The sequence below is a fragment of the Amblyomma americanum genome, chromosome 1 (genome assembly GCF_052857255.1).
Source record: "Amblyomma americanum isolate KBUSLIRL-KWMA chromosome 1, ASM5285725v1, whole genome shotgun sequence".
Lineage (NCBI taxonomy): Eukaryota > Metazoa > Arthropoda > Arachnida > Ixodida > Ixodidae > Amblyomma > Amblyomma americanum.
The window spans coordinates 212,390,186-212,409,980 of NC_135497.1; the positions used below are offsets into that span (position 1 = coordinate 212,390,186).

Below are 19,795 nucleotides of genomic sequence, written 5' to 3' on the forward strand. Positions count from 1 at the left end.
GCAGCAAGGTTGACATGCAGCTCCAATCAGAATATGATTTGCAACGCAATGCTGACGTCAAAATGGCAAAAGCGACCAAAGCTGAGTGGTTTCATAAGGTAATAATGTATGCTATGCCTGTGCTGCCTAACCTTGCCTACCACTGTTGCTGGCTGATATCGGCGTCTCGGCCTTTTAGGGAGTGGGCCGGGTTGCATGTATGGCACTGCGCTTTACACTAAACTGCTCCTAAAGTCTTTCGTAGCCACTGAGTAGGATAAATTTTCATATTCAGGAAATTACTAGACAAGTACCTCGCAGCAAAGGGCATAATTTTGTCTCATTGTGTTGATGCTTTGCATAGCTGCTGTGATTGAGGGGTCGAATTGCAGCTAGGGCAGCTAAATTTCAGTTTAGGTTAAAGGAAAAACGTTCCTGGGCTGGGTGATGTCGGCACTCATTAGAAGAATTCCAACTGGTAGAAACTAGTCCCGAGGCCTCCACTGAGTGTCCCTCGTAGCTGACATGTGCCTTTGGGGTGCTACAAATTAAAAATTGGAGAAGCTGTGTTCCGAAAAGTCGGAAGCCAAAAGCATATAATTACTTATGCAGCTTCTTAGACGGTCATTGGATATAGTCTAGCATGTGCCGTATATACCCACCTAATGAACCCACTCTCATAATGAACCCGCCCTCCAGTTTCATCCGCCAGAATCTACTTTTTTTTTTCAGCCTCTAGCTTTTTGTAGCGGGGTCCTCTTTTTGCGCCCTCGGCATTGCAAACCTTGGCAGCGTGCCAAGATGCTGCCCCCCTTCCCATGTCGCATGCCCTCATTCTGCCCACTTGTATGTTTGCACATGTACGCTTGCTCAGTAAGTGTATTATATGGGCACAATTTGTCGAAAGTTTCAACCTGGTAGCCGTGAAATCATGTTTTCTGGGAACGCATTAACCAGGAAAAATATAACGTCTTGCTATGGAACATTTTTAATGTCCGCGATTTTGAGCGTATTAACCGGGAAATCGTATGAACTGGGAACATATCAACGATTCAGTGTGTTCATTGGCATTGGCGTTGACAGTGTTCTAGATGTGGATGCTTTTGAGGGAAAGGAAGGGTGAATAACTGGCTCTCTGGATAGCCCTGGCTCCCTGGCGCCCTGGACGGAGTCTGCGTTTACATCACGTTTCACGTTGCTCCGTCCTGTGACGTCATAACAGTGCACAGAGTTTGAATTGAAGGGCGGGGGGAACAACTTTTTGAACTTCAAATCCAAATTTCTTTGAAATAAATGCATCTTTCGCTCCCGGACGAGTGGCAAGAAGGCCATGATATGCCGAACTATCATATTTTGCTAACCAAAAGAAAAAAAATAATGAGTGTTCTCCTCACTGTCCCTTTAAGGGGGGAAGGGGGTCTTAGAAAAAAATTTTATTATTGAAGTCAAAATTATGAAATCTTTAGGGAACATGTATTTTTGTGTGGTGATTCCAAATATGGAATTTAATTTCATGTGCAACAATTTCTTGAGCACTTATGCAATATTTTATGTAACTTTTTGAGAAGAGCTTTCAATAAATCCTGCTGCAGGGAACTTGCTAGAATGCATGTCACTGGTTTCTCTTGACATTGATCTATGCAATAAACCTAAGATTATCATCCTGTCTGTCATAAAAGTTGAGTTATAGAATTTTGAAGTTGTTGCTTCAGAAACAGGAAGACAAATATTTCTTCCCATTTGTGAAGTATGAAGTTCAATACCCTGTAACTTAACTTCTGTGATAGGCAGGATAATAATTTTACCCTTGATGCATAGCTTGTTGTCAAGACCAGCGGACGGGATGCATTCTAGCAAGTTCCCTGCAGCAAAATATTGTTAAAGCTCTCCGCAAAAAGTTACATGACATATTGCATCAAGTGCACAAGGCCTTGTTGTACATTAAATTTAATTCCATATTTGGAATCAGCACACAAAAATACATCTTCCCTGAAGACTTCATAATTGTGACTTCATTAATAAATATTTTTTTTCTAAGACCAGCTTCTCCCCTTAATAGAATATATTTGCTCTGAGTTGTCAAGAACCGGTTATTCCATATGCTTATGGCAACTCTGTATGAATGGTTGCACTTTTGGAGCTCACTGGCAGCACAAGATATTGGTGGTTGGGTGCAAAAATTCGCCTACTTTTTGTTCTTTAGCTTTGCCATCCATGCAACTTTTTAATGGCTTCTTGCAGCTTTTGCTATATTAGTGAAACAAGATGTTTTTGAAAGCATTGGATGAAGGGCTGTGTTGGCAGAGGTACAAGGCCTGTAGGGACATTTTTTACTGGAACAGCCCACTCACCGGCTCATAGGAACTCTCCCAGTTAGGAAGTCGTGAAATGATACAGCAGAACTACGCTGTTTTTCATGAGGCCACGAGGAAAATTATACCAGCCAGGCAAAGTAGCCAAACAATGTGTGTGGATAAGATTGTGAGTGTTGTATGCGACTTTTTTTTTATTATTCCTTGTAAGCGCAATATGCTTCTGGAATTTACAAGCCTTTGCAGCTGCTAAGCTTTAAGGGGAGACACTGGTCTTAAAACGAAAATTTTTATTATTGGAGATATCGTAATGAAATTAGGTATCCATATGTATTTCTTCCTCCTATTTTCATAAATGTAATTAGTTTCAACTTATCTCAATTAGTTTTCTACTTATGGAAAATTAACTGAAGCCTAATTAGGTAATTTCTTACGGGTCATTAAGACACTTTCCTCAACATTTTTGGTTCCGATTAAAATGTAGCCGTAGCCAAAGAGGTTCCTTGTGGAGCTATGCTATTTATGTTGTTATTAAGATACATCATCATATAAAAATGTTCAGTTATGTCGATGCATCACAATTCTGGAATATAATTAGCTGGTATTATTGTTCACAAAATTTGATATGTTCAACTTAGCCACATAAATATAGCATAGCTCCACAGTTCAATTCTTTCTGAATTCAATGGTGTAAAGCTCATTAAAATTGCACCACAAAAACATAATGAAAAGTTCCGTAACTCTAGTGACATTGGCAAAAAAATGAAGCTGAGAATATCGCAATTAAAGTTTTGACGCTGACTACAGAAAATTCTGGGAGGAATCTTGAACAACGGATTTTATTTAGATGTTCCCTATCTGTTTCCCTACAAAGCAAAACAAATAGTGTCTTATTCCATCCAAGGAAACATTAATAAAAAAATGTCGAAGGTGTAAGCGTGATGAAGTTGTAAAAAAAAATGATTTCTTATGAAGTTATCGGTACATTTTTTTTTTTTTTTTAGGGGCAATGGAGTGCAGGCCTAGGGTGTTGAGCTCTAAAGACAATATTTTGAATCCTGAAAACTGTTTTTTGAGAGACCTAGCAGTCCAGAGCCAAGGAGATCTGAGCCACCCTGGCAAGCAGATGGGTGGTCCTGAAAAGGACCGTTGGGTGCGACGCTCGACACGTCTCCTACTCTGTCTCTGAGAAGAACCCCCTGGACGTTAGGTAGCATGCTGCCCTGTGCTGCTGTAGAACGTCTTCATAGCAGTCCAGGACTGTAATCTTCAGTTGCTCCCGTTTTGTGCCGCCCTGTCAGTCTCTCTTTCGTATTAGCGCTCTTTAGCTGAGCTCCATTTGCCTTGCGCAAATGCAGGGCGCCTTTTCCTAGGCTTCGGCGAACAAGGCAGCCACCAGCAGCATAGCCCAGACTTGCAGTGATGGATTCATTAGTTGCCCTCCTTCCTTGGTTGTAGAGGGCAACAGCCTCAGCAGCAGCCGGCTTCACACTTTCCAAAGAAGCATTTCCATTCTTTGAAGCTTGCGTCCAAACGAGAGAGTGTAGGCTCTTACTCACCTTCTGAGTCTTTCCTTCGCTGCATCGTGCCAACAGGTTCTCATCGCTGAGCTTTGCAAACACTGGCTCCAGAGCAGCCCCAACACGAGCCGGGAGGGCACTCTTGTGTGCAGGTGGAAGTTCACCATTGGCCAAGGCTCTGTTGAGCTTTGCACCAAGAGTCAGCACCCTCAGGGCCCTTGGAGTGGTTCGGGACATCATTTGTAGAGGTCATGTGCAGGAGTGTAGCTTCCACTGCCTTCTTCACGCCTGGAACGTCTTGACTGTTGCTCCTCAGGGCATGGCCGTAGTAGTAGTAGTAGCAGTAGTAGTAGTAGTAGTAGTAAAGACTTTTATTCGACCATAATTTATAGGCCGAGCATGTCGACCGCCTGGGCGACCAGAAGCCGCTGTTCTTCTTCCCCTTCAGCGCCAAGCCAGTCGAGCCAGGTGATGATGGATAGAAAGGGTGGGGGGAAGGAACCCGACTGCTGAGCAGCCGGGCAATAGAAGAGGCAATGGGCCAGGTCCGCATAGATGCAGGGGCAGTTGGGACAGGAAGGGTCCGATCGATAGCGATAGAGGAAGAGGCGGGACGGGGTGATAACTGCATTCATCTGAATTTGCCGAAGAAGGCGAGACTCCGGCACCGTGAGTGATGGATGAGGAGGAGGGTAAAGGCGTTTGTCGAGGCGGAGCTCAAGGTAGACCTCTTTTATGGTGCGGCGAAGGGTGAGCCTCCCACCGTCCTCCGAGGGCTTGGGCCAAGGGATCAACGGTGCCCGGAAGAGTGTGTCGCGGGCGAGCTGATGGGCCAGCTCATTGCCGTCAATCCCTGAATGCCCAGGGACCCAGCGGAGGAAAACGATGGAAGGCTGCAGTGCGGAGACCGCTCGCTCGACCTCCTGTTGGAGAGAAGGGGTCAGGGTGCGTTTCTGTATGTGGTGTATAGCGGCTTGTGAGTCTGAATAGACTGTGTACTCTTGGAGAGAGGGAAGGAGGGCAAATGACTGGAGGGCATGCGCAATGGCGAGGACCTCGAGGGACAATGCGTCTGGAGGGTGTAGATACGTAGTAGTTGGTGATCTTCTTGATCTTTTCCTGCGTCAGCTTGCCTCTTCCTCCCAGAGATTCACCTTGAGCCTTCTTTCTATGAACCAGGTTCTGCAGAGCAGTCCGCATTCGCTTATGAACGTGGTTGATGCAATCCTTCTTGTCAGTCTTTATGAGTCCGTACACTTTTGCTTCTGACAACGCATAAAAAGTCCGGCTGTCTCCAACAGAGAGGACGGTCGTGTAGCGCAGACCATACTTGGCCAGAGATCTTTAAAACATGGTCAGCGCATTCTCCACTTCCATGCGACCAGAGTTACAATCGATGTTTCGCTGGTACTCGTGGTGGCGAGCCAGTCACTGTAGCCTTCATCTTGTGGCTATGGTCCCAAGGCACATCTGAGACAAAAGTTCGAGTAAACAATGTGGTCTTTTGCCACTGTACAGCTCAACAGTGCAGGCCACACTGATGTGAGAGCTACGACCTCGGGTCATCCACAAACCATCAAATATAACGTCAGTGTTCCCAATTCTACTCAAGAAGTCTCTATAGAGGTCCTTGATGACTGCCACACTGGCAGCTTCACTTGCGGTCGCTGTGCTCTCGCAGGCTTTCACAAAGTTTTCAGGTGTCCCTGAAAGGCCTTGTGGTGCAGACCTCGGTGGGACAGGTTCATACAGGCGCAAAAGTCTGCAAGTGCAGTCAAGCCTTTGCCTATCGTCTGTATTCCCTTCATGGCCCTCATGTTGACTTCGAAGGGAGTTATGTTGGCAGTTCCACTTACTTGTTGGGAAGAAAATTGCTTCCTCTCCAAGTGCAGCTACCGCAGATGAGCTGGAGCTTTACAGCTAAGCCATACTCCTTGTCTGTTGCCTTGCTCAAAGTCAGACTTCCTGCGCCGCAGGTTCCGCACTTCGGTTGCGCAATAAAGTTGTTTAGAACTTTCATGTCCACAATCACGAACTCGGTGCCAGTATCATCGGTCTGGCACTCCGCGCTGGCGCCAAGAAGTTCAAACTTGCGCTGGGTCGCTAAGTTTTCCGGCAGAGGGGACTTCGTGTTCGCCGATCACTCAACAAACTGCGCCTGCTCCGCCGCAGAGTAGTATGCGGCGTCAACACGAACTGTACCGTAATCCGGGAATCAATTCGAGCTGGAACTCGGTCCTGCAGTGTCGTCAGCGAGCAGCGTGGTTGATGTTCCAGACAGATCCAGCGAGTCCGGCACCGGCTCTAGCGAAGGTCCCGACAGCGCACTTGTGGCCGATGCTGTACCATGCCCGTTTCTTACGGCTTCCAAAAGCTCGTTGCATGCACGGTTTAAGTCGGTTGTCTCCCGTCATCTTGATCGCATGGGAAAAATCCCAGCACAAAGCAGAAACATGGCGCATCAAGAAAAAACATGCGCAAACGCAGACGCACATGAAGCGGCAGTGACGCTGGTAAGCGCAAAAGCGAAAGAAAAAAAAATGACGCGCCGGTTACTCCAGCCAATGGCAGGCGCGAAAAGCGCGCCATGCGCGAGCCAATCAGCGACCCGGAAACGGTCTTCGGAAAGCCAGCCAGGGCAGTCATTTTGCTTGAGCGACGCCATTTTGCGACATCGCAAATTGTGCGCAACGAAAACAGCTTCAAACCAAGCCCAAGATGGCGGCCATCGGCCGTCTGCAGCGTCCGCGGCATGCGTGGGAAGTTCAAACAAATTTCGCCTTTTTTGGGGACATTTCGTGGCTGCCGTGGCATATTGAAAGCATATTTTATCGCATTTCCCGACCAAATTTACCGTTAATAATTTGAGAATAGGTGCTTGAAGGGTCAAACATTCCGAAAATGAGTTTTGCTCAAAATCGATTGTTTGACCATTTTTGACTGTTCTAAGACATGCATCTCCCCTTAAGTCTAATAAAATTAAAATATAATCTGACTCACTAGTAGATCACGATCACATTTATTTCGTAGTGAAAAGTTTGTGCAACAGCTATGGCCCATTTGTCAGTACTGTATCTGCAAGCTTTGTTGACAGATTTTTGGTGTTCATTTTTCGTTTTGAACAGCGGTGTGGCCACGGGGACACTCCGGCGCCCCTGGCTATCGTGAACTCCAGAGCAAGGTTGCCGAACTGGAGGCAAAGCTGAGAGGTGGGTATCTAGCATAGGATGGGGAAGCGGAAACTTCTTGTTTGCTAGAACGCTGGTGACAAGGCGACCTGGTGTCATTTTTATACAGTGTTGTAACACCTTAGAATAGAGCAGTGGAATGCCTGTGGCGATTTCAAAAGTCTCTCGTGACCACCGTAAGAAAGGCTAGTTTTAGAGGTTGTTTGACCACTGTGTGTTACGGCGCTGGCACATTTACAGAGAGGCAGGATGGCAGCCAGCAAACTTCTATTCCGAGCACCCCCATGAGAGCGCACTCTCTGGACCGCAGCAACCACGAGATGGACTGCCTGAGAAACGACAGTGTTCAACCACGGGGTCAGGTGGGTGGTCCTTTCCTAATAATCGAAAAAAAAAATGTTATAATATATATCATATGTTATGTAAAGTGCATGGTCTGTTGCTTGAGTTGAAATATGTGTTCGGCTAATGGTTGACTCTTGATCTCGGTGGCCCTGACTAACGTCCCTTTATGAAGAAGGTAGTGACATTCTCCGTTTCCTGCTGGCTTCCTTCTAATACCTCCATGCCCATCATTGCGTGAGAGCGTCGCTGAAAGGGTCAAAACTTGTTGGTGCACTTGCAAAATTCCAAAGCTTTGCCATTGTTTTGCCATTTATTGGCCGGGCAGGAGTTTCCTGCTTGAACTGTCTGCACTCGGTCGGGGTTCCTGCCCGACCTACCTTAGCTTGATTGTGGTCTCTTCGCCACCAGAAAATCGCCTCTTCTGATAGAATGTTTTCAGTGCTTTCCCTTCGACATAACTGCAGCGTGAAAAAAAATACAAACGCAATGGAAGGAAAACACTGACGACACAGACAATCGCTGCACTCACAACTGGTTTTATTTTGCCAATACATGCAAAATATAAAGGTTCCGCTGTGCATGCACTCACATAATACAGAAGAAAAGGAGACGTGCCAACGACAACATAGCTCTTCTTAGCTCGTGCCTCAGTTCCAATACCATCGGCGTTGATGCCATCTGGGGTGCACGCCATGGCAATATGCCAGGATGCTGCGCCAGTAACAGCATGGTGTGTTTATATTTTGACGAGAGCGCCAGCGGCAATGGCTCACTTGGCAAGCTTGGCAACGTGCCAGGACACTGCTGTGGCCGGCTGCCGACAGGGTATGTGTTGTAAGAAAGCCGGCGAGACTGTGAGGAAGAGACATGGGGCATGAGGTAGCACGTGTCAGAGTACATGCACTCGAACACCGGAGGAGAACCTGGTAGTTTAGGCCAGAATATCACAATAAGTTTTTACTTTCACCCCACAGCTAATGCTAAAACATTCGCGGTACACACATGTAACTGTCCTCTGAGTTTTTTTTTTATGTAGAATGTTGTCCCACTCGTTTGGGTGACCTCTTCTGTGCAATTGGTCATTAAATCAGCTATGGTGCAGCTGTGTCTCGTGCATACGCTGATGTTATGATCCTTTCCAAACCAAGGAAGAAATTGGTTGGGTTTTAACATAGTTAAGGGGGGAGACTACCCTTAAACACCAACTTTTTTGTTTCTTGAGATATCTGAATGAAATATTCAGGGTAGGCGAAGAGCACGACCATTTGAAGAACTACCAAGTTTCATGGAGCTGTGGGCACTGGTTCCGAAGTTACAGGAGTACAGCAGCCGACGTGTAATTCGGACTCTAATAATTCGGACTTGTAGGATATTTCGGACCTCGTTGAGGCACCGTCAGTCTCCCCATAGAAGCGCATACATATTCACAACGGATATTTCGGATCTAAAAAGTCTGAAAGTTCGATTTTTCGGACTAATTTCAGTCGCCTGCGGGCCAAAGTTGGCCATCTTTTCGGCGGCGCAAAAGGCGCTATCTTGGATGTGGTGGATTTATGCTGCAGTTGGCTTTGCTTGACACACTTTCGGTACCTCATTGTTGCCAGTAGAGGTCCCTGCGATGTCTGACACTTGGAGGTGGCAGCCGGATTGTCATCGCCGCCAACTTGCTTTTGTCGCCGACGTTGTCGCGGGCAGTTATCGCTTGTCCCATACGTTGAGAATTCGTTGTTGGGAAGGAAATTGTGAAGGAGCTATCTCACATGTCGGTAGGAAAGGATAAAAAGAGGGACTGAGAGAAGAAAGGAAAAAAAAGATCTGCCGTAATGGAGGGCTCCGGAATAATTTCGACTACCTGGGGAACTTTAACGTGCACTGACATCACACAGGACACGGGCGCCTTTGCGTTTCGCCTCCATCGAAACGCGCCCACCGCGGTCGGGTTCCAACCCGGGTTCTCCGGAGCAGTAGCCGAGCGCCCTAACCACAGAGCCACCGTGGCGGGTCTCATACGTTCGCCGTTTCGTCACTTGGGTTTCTCTGACCGTGTTGACCGAGTGGCGCTCAGTCCTCACAAAGTTACATCTGTTCGCCGTTTTGTGATTGCGTCCGGCGGTTCCGCCGCTTTGAAAGAAAAGTGCCTTATCTTCACGTGTGTTTAACAAGCGGTGTGGTGCACACTCAGATTGTGGACAGCATGGACCCGCTGTGTCCGTCAAACAAGCGTGGCAAGTATTCCAACTAAATGCGGTGACCTTGCTGTCTAGCGTGTGCAGTGAAAGCACAACCATGGCGCAAATACAGGCGCAAATCGTCGCCAACAAGAGAAATTTTCCGCAAGGTAACATCAGTGACATTTTAAAGCAGATTTTTCTCAATAAAGTGATTTTTTTGTACTTCACGGATTTTTCGGACTGTTCGATTATTTGGACCATTTTTGAGGTTTCGAGTCCAAAAAATCGGTCGGCGACTGTATATCAAAGTGGTTCACATAGGTCGCTTATTCCAGGCCTGGAGAATTTGAAAATGGGTTTGGCTCTGTGAAATTCGTTATGGTCATTCCTGGATAGGTGCCCCAGGGCAAGACAGAGCCCTTTTTCTAAATTTCCTTGCTGGAAAAGTCAAGCCCAGCACTGAATTTAGTGTCAATAAACTAGATCTTCATTAGGCATATTTAAATTGCTTATGACAAATTCCAGAAGCAATAACTTGAAAAAGCGGGCTTGTCTTGTTCTCAAAAATGTATTCAGGTACGGAATAAAAAAAGCCTTATGGAAATCCGATAAGCGGTTCCCGAGCAGCAGCCAGAATGAGCAGCCCCGCCAGGGAAAAAATACAACCTGAGAAAACAGCCCTCAAAGGTTGCGAGAACACAAGCTTTCTTGTTTCTTGTGATATCTGAATGAAATTTTCAGGGTAGACTAAAAACACAAACATTTGAAGAAATACCAAGGTTCATGAAGCTGTGCACACTGGTTCTCAAGTTACAGGAGCATATCAAAATGGTTCACATAGGTCTATTTCTCCAGGCCTGGAGAATTTGAAAACAGTGCTGTCACTGTGAAATTCATTGGGGTTATTCCTAGTTAGGTACCGGAGGTCAAAACAAGGCCCTTTTGATGAATTTCCTTGCTGAAAAATTTTAGCATAGCACTGAATTTAGTGTCATTAATTAGACCTCATTAGCCAATATTAATTGCTTATGACAGATTCCATACGCAATAATCTGAATAAACGAGCTTGACCTGCCCTCTGAAATTTATTTAGGTACGGAATAAAAAAAAAGACCCCATGGAAATCCGGTAAGTGGCTCCCGAGATGCAGCCAGAATCTCGATCTTCTCGGACGTCAGGAAATGTTTCCAAGTGAACGGCGTGCGATGCATTCTCATGCCTCGGGGTAGATGCGAGACAGGAGCTGGAGGTCGCAGTCGCCGAGTTTGATGCGTTCGGTACGCAAGGCATGCCCGTCGAAGCAACGCATTCTTGCACCGATGAAGATGCTGGTACGTCGCTGGAAGCGGCAACGCAATTGCTGTCTAGTAGCGATGTAGAAGAAGTTACGCGGCTGGAAGCATCGACAGTCCTTGTTGGCGGCACGCTTTTCCGAAAGAACACAGTTCATACCACGCTTCCGGGCACTGAACGCGTGTAGCGTCTTTAGCTTTGTTGGACGCATCTTGAGTGACTGCGCAATAGTCAACAGTCTGCAGGAAACTGTTCGGACGGCACGGCGAGAGATCGTAAAGACGGTGGCAGCGGCGATCACAATGAGAAAAGTAGAGAGCCAAGGCTGGTGGGGCGACGCGCTGGCCTCCGCTGGAGGGGACCGCCGCGTCAGCGTGCGCAGCAGCCAATAGCAGGCGCGTGATCCCCCGCGTTCTCAAGGAGCGCGCCCTTCGCCCAATCGCAGTCTCGCATTTCAAAGGCGGGAAACTCGAAAGGCGCTTTTAGGCCCCCAATCACAAACGAGTAGCGCTTCCACCACGCCGCCGCTGCCGTTGTCGAAGGCAGGCAAAAGAGAGCAAGAATTCACAAACAGAACAAGACCAAGATGGCGGCTCTTGGTTCACTGGCTGAGCAACAGCGTACGCACACAGTTGGGGTATTTTCTGCACTCTCTCGCAGCTCAGCGGCGAGGCGTTAAGCGCTGGAGGATGCCGAACAGTGTTGGTCATGTGCCAGTGTAGTGAAGTCGGTCCCGCTTTGGCCAGTGTGCGGACACGGCTTCTTAGATATTTAATTTGAAGTACTTTCACGACAAATTAGTCGTTCATATTTGCAGAAAAGGTAGTTAATGGCACATACTACCGCAATGTGCACTTTTCCAAAAATCGGCTTTTTCACGATTTTTCGATTTTCAAGGGCCGCATCCCCCCCTTAAGCGCTGGAGGATGCCGAACAGTGTTGGTCAGGCACCAGTGTAGTGAAGACAGTCCCACTTTGGCCAGTGTGTGGTCACTGTGCCACATGCGCTAAACTTGGGCTTTAAAAAATTAGGATGCGGCATTCGCTAATGTGAGCGACTAGTTCTTCTAAGCTAATGCTTTGGTCAGCATCAAGGGCAACAATGAGTCACTCAAGAGTGTTCACACAAGGGCTTTAGCTTTGTCTTGACATGACTGAAATGTAGCAGACCATATTTGAGATTTGATTCTGTGCTCACTGCCGGGGCCTTCTCCCAACTTTACTTGTTTGGGTGCTTCTACCATGCTGAGATCAGCAAGAGGCACTGTGCCCTTGGAGAGAGCAGGAGGATTGGGTTGGGTGAGGCATTGTTTCTTAATTTTGGTGCTTGGCAGACAACAAAAATAAACTGACTTTCTCATCCAAAATTTTTACAGCGCTGAACTGGGGATGTCAGTGCCACATATATTTGGTGTAGCACTAAAGAACTTCTTCATGGCATTACAGCTTACCATCTAGCAGTGGCAGTACGCATGTTGATTTAATGCTCGCTACTTGTTTAGTGACGTTAGGCCTGACATATGGTCGTTATGCTAACAATTGCCAAAATGTTCAATTTTCATCTGCTTGGTTCTAAAATTCACTCGCATCTGCTGCTAATGCGTAAGGCTTGCTGCATTAGTGCTGCCACTCCTTCAGGTCGATGCACAAGTTGTTTTTCGCTGTCATTGTTTGGAGGTAGACTTTTTTTTTTTTTTTAGTATTAAAGCACTATTACAATGGGTAAACCCCGAACAACATTTCTTTTGTCCTGTGGTTTATAAACTTCGCCTCACTGCTATGGAGAGGTTATGTCTCGCACTCATTATGTTTCGGCCACGTGGCTTAGTACAGTCATTCCTGGATGTAAATCTGAGTTGAAGGGGGCTGGAGGTTAGTTAGAATTTAGTGCGGGCCTTTTTAAGTGTAGCGGAGCTAGATTTTGGTGTTTTATGGCCAGATAAACAAGGAAGGCATGCAGCATTAGCTGTAGCTTTCTCATGCCGCTTGCGAGCTAGACTGTCCCTCTTTTTGTGCAGAACCCAGCCAGCACAGAGGTGCCAGGCTGAAGTATGGGCTGTCTTCTCGTCTGACTGCTCAATTTCCGGAGCAATTCTCCACCTCGCCTGAAGTGCAAGTCGGTGGCCGCGGCCCGGTGCCAGGTGGCTCCGCGGAGGGACCGCAGATTCCTAGGCAGCCACGCACGCTGCTGCCTGCCTATATTTAACTCGGGAAGCCGGGCGACGGCAAGTCTGCCAAGGGTGAGTCTTTCCTTTGTGTGCACGCTAGCCGTGGAATGTGAATGCACCAGAGGGGGTGCAAGTGCAGTGTGTCATGTAAAAGGCAAGTGGTGACTGTAGGTGGTGTGATGTTACTGTGAACTACTGTTCACAGTGAACTCCAGTGAAACATGAATAAGGGCCACTCAACTCCTCTGAATATATGAATGTGCACTGAGCTGATGCACAAATGTAGATACACCGTGCATATATCATTGAGGACGCAAGCAAGCGTAACGTAGAACAAGCAACAAATTTTTTGTTTCTTGTCATTAGCTTTGCCTTGCAACTGTTTCTAGCATAGGAGCTGAAATAAAATGTGCACACAGCAGCAAGGTTGACATGCAGCTGCAATCAGAATATGATTTGCAACGCAATGCTGACGTCAAAATGGCGAAAGCGACCAAAGCTGACTGGTTTCATAAGGTAATAATGTATGCTATGCCTGTGCTGCCTAACCTTGCCTACCACTGTTGCTGGCTGATATCGGCGTCTCGGCCTTTTAGCGAGTGGGCCGGGTTGCATGTATGGCACTGCGCTTTACACTAAACTGCTCCTAAAGTCTTTCGTAGCCACTGAGTAGGATAAATTTTCATATGCAGGAAATTACTAGACAAGTACCTCGCAGCAAAGGGGCATAATTTTGTCTCATTGTGTTGATGCTTTGCATAGCTGCTGTGATTGAGGGGTCGAATTGCAGCTAGGGCAGCTAAATTTCAGTTTAGGTGAAAGGAAAAACGTTCCTGGGCTGGGTGATGTCGGCACTCATCAGAAGAATTCCAACTGGTAGAAACTAGTCCCGAGGCCTCCACTGAGTGTCCCTCGTAGCTGACATGTGCCTTTGGGGTGCTACAAATTAAAAATTGGAGAAGCTGTGTGCCGAAAAGTCGGAAGCCAAAAGCATATAATTACTTATGCAGCTTCTTAGACGGTCATTGGATATAGTCTAGCATGTGCCGTATATACCCACCTAATGAACCCACTCTCATAATGAACCCGCCCTCCAGTTTCATCCGCCAGAATCTACTTTTTTTTTTTTTTTTCAGCCTCTAGCTTTTTGTAGCGGGGTCCTCTTTTTGCGCCCTCGGCATTGCAAACCTTGGCAGCGTGCCAAGATGCTGCCCCCCTTCCCCATGTCGCATGCCCTCATTCTGCCCACTTGTATGTTTGCACATGTACGCTTGCTCAGTAAATGTATTATGTGGGCACAATTTGTCGAAAGTTTCAACCTGGTAGCCGTGAAATCATGTTTTCTGGGAACGCATTAACCAGGAAAAATATAACGTCTTGCTATGGAACATTTTTAATGTCCGCGATTTTGAGCGTATTAACCGGGAAATCGTATGAACTGGGAACATATCAACGATTCAGTGTGTTCATTGGCATTGGCGTTGACAGTGTTCTAGATGAGGATGCTTTTGAGGAAAGGAAGGGTGGATAACTGGCTCTCTGGATAGCCCTGGCTCCCTGGCGCCCTGGACGGAGTCTGCGTTTACATCACGTTTCACGTTGCTCCGTCCTGTGACGTCATAACAGTGCACAGAGTTTGAATTGGAGGGCGGGAACAACTTTTTGAACTTCAAATCCAAATTTCTTTGAAATAAATGCATCTTTCGCTCCCGGACGAGTGGCAAGAAAGCCATGATATGCCGAACTATCATATTTTCCTAACCAAAAGAAAAAAAGAATGAGTGTTCTCCTCACTGTCCCTTTAAGGGAGGAAGAGGGTCTTAGAAAAAAATTTTATTAATGAAGTCAAAATTATGAAATCTTTAGGGAACATGTATTTTTGTGTGGTGATTCCAAATATGGAATTTAATTTCATGTGCAACAATTTCTTGAGCACTTATGCAATATGTTATGTAACTTTTTGAGAAGAGCTTTCAATAAATCCTGCTGCAGGGAACTTGCTAGAATGCATGTCACTGGTTTCTCTTGACATTGATCTATGCAATAAACCTAAGATTATCATCCTGTCTGTCATAAAAGTTGAGTTATAGAATTTTGAAGTTGTTGCTTCAGAAACAGGAAGACAAATATTTCTTCCCATTTGTGAAGTATGAAGTTCAATACCCTGTAACTCAACTTCTGTGATAGGCAGGATAATAATTTTACCCTTGATGCATAGCTTGTTGTCAAGACCAGCGGACGGGATGCATTCTAGCAAGTTCCCTGCAGCAAAATATTGTTAAAGCTCTCCGCAAAAAGTTATATGACATATTGCATCAAGTGCACAAGGCCTTGTTGTACATTAAATTTAATTCCATATTTGGAATCAGCACACAAAAATACATCTTCCCTGAAGACTTCATAATTGTGACTTCATTAATAAATATTTTTTTTCTAAGACCAGCTTCTCCCCTTAATAGAATATATTTGCTCTGAGTTGTCAAGAACCGGTTATTCCATATGCTTATGGCAACTCTGTATGAATGGTTGCACTTTTGGAGCTCACTGGCAGCACAAGATATTGGTGGTTGGGTCCAAAAATTCGCCTGCTTTTTGTTCTGCAGCTTTGCCATCCATGCAACTTTTTAATGGCTTCTTGCAGCTTTTGCTATATTAGTGAAACAAGATGTTTTTGAAAGCATTGAATGAAGGCTGTGTTGGCAGAGGTACAAGGCCTGTAGGGACATTTTTTACTGGAACAGCCCACTCACCCGGCTCATAGGAACTCTCCCAGTTAGGAAGTCGTGAAATGATACAGCAGAACTACGCTGTTTTTCATGAGGCCACGAGGAAAATTATACCAGCCAGGCAAAGTAGCCAAACAATGTGTGTGGATAAGATTGAGAGTGTTGTATGCGACTTTTTTTTTATTATTCCTTGTAAGCGCAATATGCTTCTGGAATTTACAAGCCTTTGCAGCTGCTAAGCTTTAAGGGGAGACACTGGTCTTAAAACGAAAATTTTTATTATTGGAGATATTGTAATGAAATTAGGTATCCGTATGTATTTCTTCCTCCTATTTTCATAAATGTAATTAGTTTCAACTTATCTCAATTAGTTTTCTACTTATGGAAAATTAACTGAAGCCTAATTAGGTAATTTCTTACGGGTCATTAAGACACTTTCCCTCAACATTTTTTGGTTCCGATTAAAATGTAGCCGTAGCCAAAGAGGTTCCTTGCGGAGCTATGCTATTTATGTTGTTATTAAGATACATCATCATATAAAAATGTTCAGTTATGTCGATGCATCACAATTCTGGAATATAATTAGCTGGTATTATTGTTCACAAAATTTGATATGTTCAACTTAGCCACATAAATATAGCATAGCTCCACAGTTGAATTCTTTCTGAATTCAATGGTGTAAAGCTCATTAAAATTGCACCACAAAAACATAATGAAAAGTTCCGTAACTCTAGTGACATTGGAAAAAATGAAGCTGAGAATATCGCAATTAAAGTTTTGACGCTGACTACAGAAAATTCTGGGAGGAATCTTGAACAACGGATTTTATTTAGATGTTCCCTATCTGTTTCCCTACAAAGCAAAACAAAAAGTGTCTTATTCCATCCAAGGAAACATTAATAAAAAAATGTCGAAGGTGTAAGCGTGATGAAGTTGTAAAAAAAATGATTTCTTATGAAGTTATCGGTACATTTTTTTTTTTTTTTAGGGGCAATGGAGTGCAGGCCTAGGGTGTTGAGCTCTAAAGACAATATTTTGAATCCTGAAAACTGTTTTTTGAGAGACCTAGCAGTCCAGAGCCAAGGAGATCTGAGCCACCCTGGCAAGCAGATGGGTGGTCCTGAAAAGGACCGTTGGGTGCGACGCTCGACACGTCTCCTACTCTGTCTCTGAGAAGAACCCCCTGGACGTTAGGTAGCATGCTGCCTTGTGCTGCTGTAGAACGTCTTCATAGCAGTCCAGGACTGTAATCTTCAGTTGCTCCCGTTTTGTGCCGCCCTGTCAGTCTCTCTTTCGTATTAGCGCTCTTTAGCTGAGCTCCATTTGCCTTGCGCAAATGCAGGGCGCCTTTTCCTAGGCTTCGGCGAACAAGGCAGCCACCAGCAGCATAGCCCAGACTTGCAGTGATGGATTCATTAGTTGCCCTCCTTCCTTGGTTGTAGAGGGCAACAGCCTCAGCAGCAGCCGGCTTCCCACTTTCCAAATAAGCATTTCCATTCTTTGAAGCTTGCGTCCAAACGAGAGAGTGTAGGCTCTCACTCACCTTCTGAGTCTTTCCTTCGCTGCATCGTGCCAACAGGTTCTCATCGCTGAGCTTTGCAAACACTGGCTCCAGAGCAGCCCCAACACGAGCCGGGAGGGCACTCTTTTGTGCAGGTGGAAGTTCACCATTGGCCAAGGCTCTGTTGAGCTTGCACCAAGAGTCAGCACCCTCAGGGCCCTTGGAGTGGTTCGGGACATCATTTGTAGAGGTCATGTGCAGGAGTGTAGCTTCCACTGCCTTCTTCACGCCTGGAACGTCTTGACTGTTGCTCCTCAGGGCATGGCCGTAGTAGTTGGTGATCTTCTTGATCTTTTCCTGCGGCAGCTTGCCTCTTCCGCCCAGAGATTCACCTTGAGCCTTCTTTCTATGAACCAGGTTTTGCAGAGCAGTCCGCATTCGCTTATGAACGTGGTTGATGCAATCCTTCTTGTCAGTCTTTATGAGTCTTTATGAGTCCGTACACTTTTGCTTCTGACAACGCATAAAAAGTCCGGCTGTCTCCAACAGAGAGGACGGTCGTGTAGCGCAGACCATACTTGGCCAGAGATCTTTAAAACATGGTCAGCGCATTCTCCACTTCCATGCGACCAGAGTTACAATCGATGTTTCGCTGGTACTCGTGGTGGCGAGCCAGTCACTGTAGCCTTCATCTTGTGGCTATGGTCCCAAGGCACATCTGAGACAAAAGTTCGAGTAAACAATGTGGTCTTTTGCCAGTGTACAGCTCAACAGTGCAGGCCACACTGATGTGAGAGCTACGACCTCGGGTCATCCACAAACCATCAAATATAACGTCAGTGTTCCCAATTCTATTCAAGAAGTCTCTATAGAGGTCCTTGATGACTGCCACACTGGCAGCTTCACTTGCGGTCGCTGTGCTCTCGCAGGCTTTCACAAAGTTTTCAGGTGTCCCTGAAAGGCCTTGTGGTGCAGACCTCGGTGGGACAGGTTCATACAGGCGCAAAAGTCTGCAAGTGCAGTCAAGCCTTTGCCTATCGTCTGTATTCCCTTCATGGCCCTCATGTTGACTTCGAAGGGAGTTATGTTGGCAGTTCCACTTACTTGTTGGGAAGAAAATTGCTTCCTCTCCAAGTGCAGCTACCGCAGATGAGCTGGAGCTTTACAGCTAAGCCATACTCCTTGTCTGTTGCCTTGCTCAAAGTCAGACTTCCTGCGCCGCAGGTTCCGCACTTCGGTTGCGCAATAAAGTTGTTTAGAACTTTTATGTCCACAATCACGAACTCGGTGCCAGTATCATCGGTCTGGCACTCCGCGCTGGCGCCAAGAAGTTCAAACTTGCGCTGGGTCGCTAAGTTTTCCGGCAGAGGGGACTTCGTGTTCGCCGATCACTCAACAAACTGCGCCTGCTCCGCCGCAGAGTAGTATGCGGCATCAACACGAACTGTACCGTAATCCGGGAATCAATTCGAGCTGGAACTCGGTCCTGCAGTGTCGTCAGCGAGCAGCGTGGTTGATGTTCCAGACAGATCCAGCGAGTCCGGCACCGGCTCTAGCGACGGTCCCGACAGCGCACTTGTGGCCGATGCTGTACCATGCCCGTTTCTTACGGCTTCCAAAAGCTCGTTGCATGCACGGTTTAAGTCGGTTGTCTCCCGTCATCTTGATCGCATGGGAAAAATCCCAGCACAAAGCAGAAACATGGCGCATCAAGAAAAAACAAGCGCAAACGCAGACGCACATGAAGCGGCAGTGACGCTGGTAAGCGCAAAAGCGAAAGAAAAAAAAATGACGCGCCGGTTACTCCAGCCAATGGCAGGCGCGAAAAGCGCGCCATGCGCGAGCCAATCAGCGACCCGGAAACGGTCTTCGGAAAGCCAGCCAGGGCAGTCATTTTGCTTGAGCGACGCCATTTTGAGACATCGCAAATTGTGCGCAACGAAAACAGCTTCAAACCAAGCCCAAGATGGCGGCCATCGGCCGTCTGCAGCGTCCGCGGCATGCGTGGGAAGTTCAAACAAATTTCGCCTTTTTTGGGGACATTTCGTGGCTGCCGTGGCATATTGAAAGCATATTTTATCGCATTTCCCGACCAAATTTACCGTTAATAATTTGAGAATAGGTGCTTGAAGGGTCAAACATTCCGAAAATGAGTTTTGCTCAAAATCGATTGTTTGACCATTTTTGACTGTTCTAAGACATGCATCTCCCCTTAAGTCTAATAAAATTAGAATATAATCTGACTCACTAGTAGATCACGATCACATTTATTTCGTAGTGAAAAGTTTGTGCAACAGCTATGGCCCATTTGTCAGTACTGTATCTGCAAGCTTTGTTGACAGATTTTTGGTGTTCATTTTTCGTTTTGAACAGCGGTGTGGCCACGGGGACACTCCGGCGCCCCTGGCTATCGTGAACTCCAGAGCAAGGTTGCCGAACTGGAGGCAAAGCTGAGAGGTGGGTATCTAGCATAGGATGGGGAAGCGGAAACTTCTTGTTTGCTAGAACGCTGGTGACAAGGCGACCTGGTGTCATTTTTATACAGTGTTGTAACACCTTAGAATAGAGCAGTGGAATGCCTGTGGCGATTTC

The 19,795-nt window shown here is 46.3% G+C and overlaps 1 protein-coding gene across 1 annotated transcript in view; it reads left to right on the top strand.

Moving 5' to 3' along the window:
• LOC144114586 (uncharacterized) overlaps window positions 1-19,795 on the top strand; it is a 96,408-nt gene that overhangs the window by 5,888 nt on the left and 70,725 nt on the right. The window contains exons 4-7 of the mRNA XM_077648422.1: window positions 6,937-7,020; window positions 7,240-7,361; window positions 12,827-13,048; window positions 19,577-19,660. Of these exons, the coding sequence (XP_077504548.1) occupies window positions 6,937-7,017 (81 nt within the window). The 3' untranslated portion in view covers window positions 7,018-7,020; window positions 7,240-7,361; window positions 12,827-13,048; window positions 19,577-19,660. The remainder of the gene's footprint in view (window positions 1-6,936; window positions 7,021-7,239; window positions 7,362-12,826; window positions 13,049-19,576; window positions 19,661-19,795) is intronic.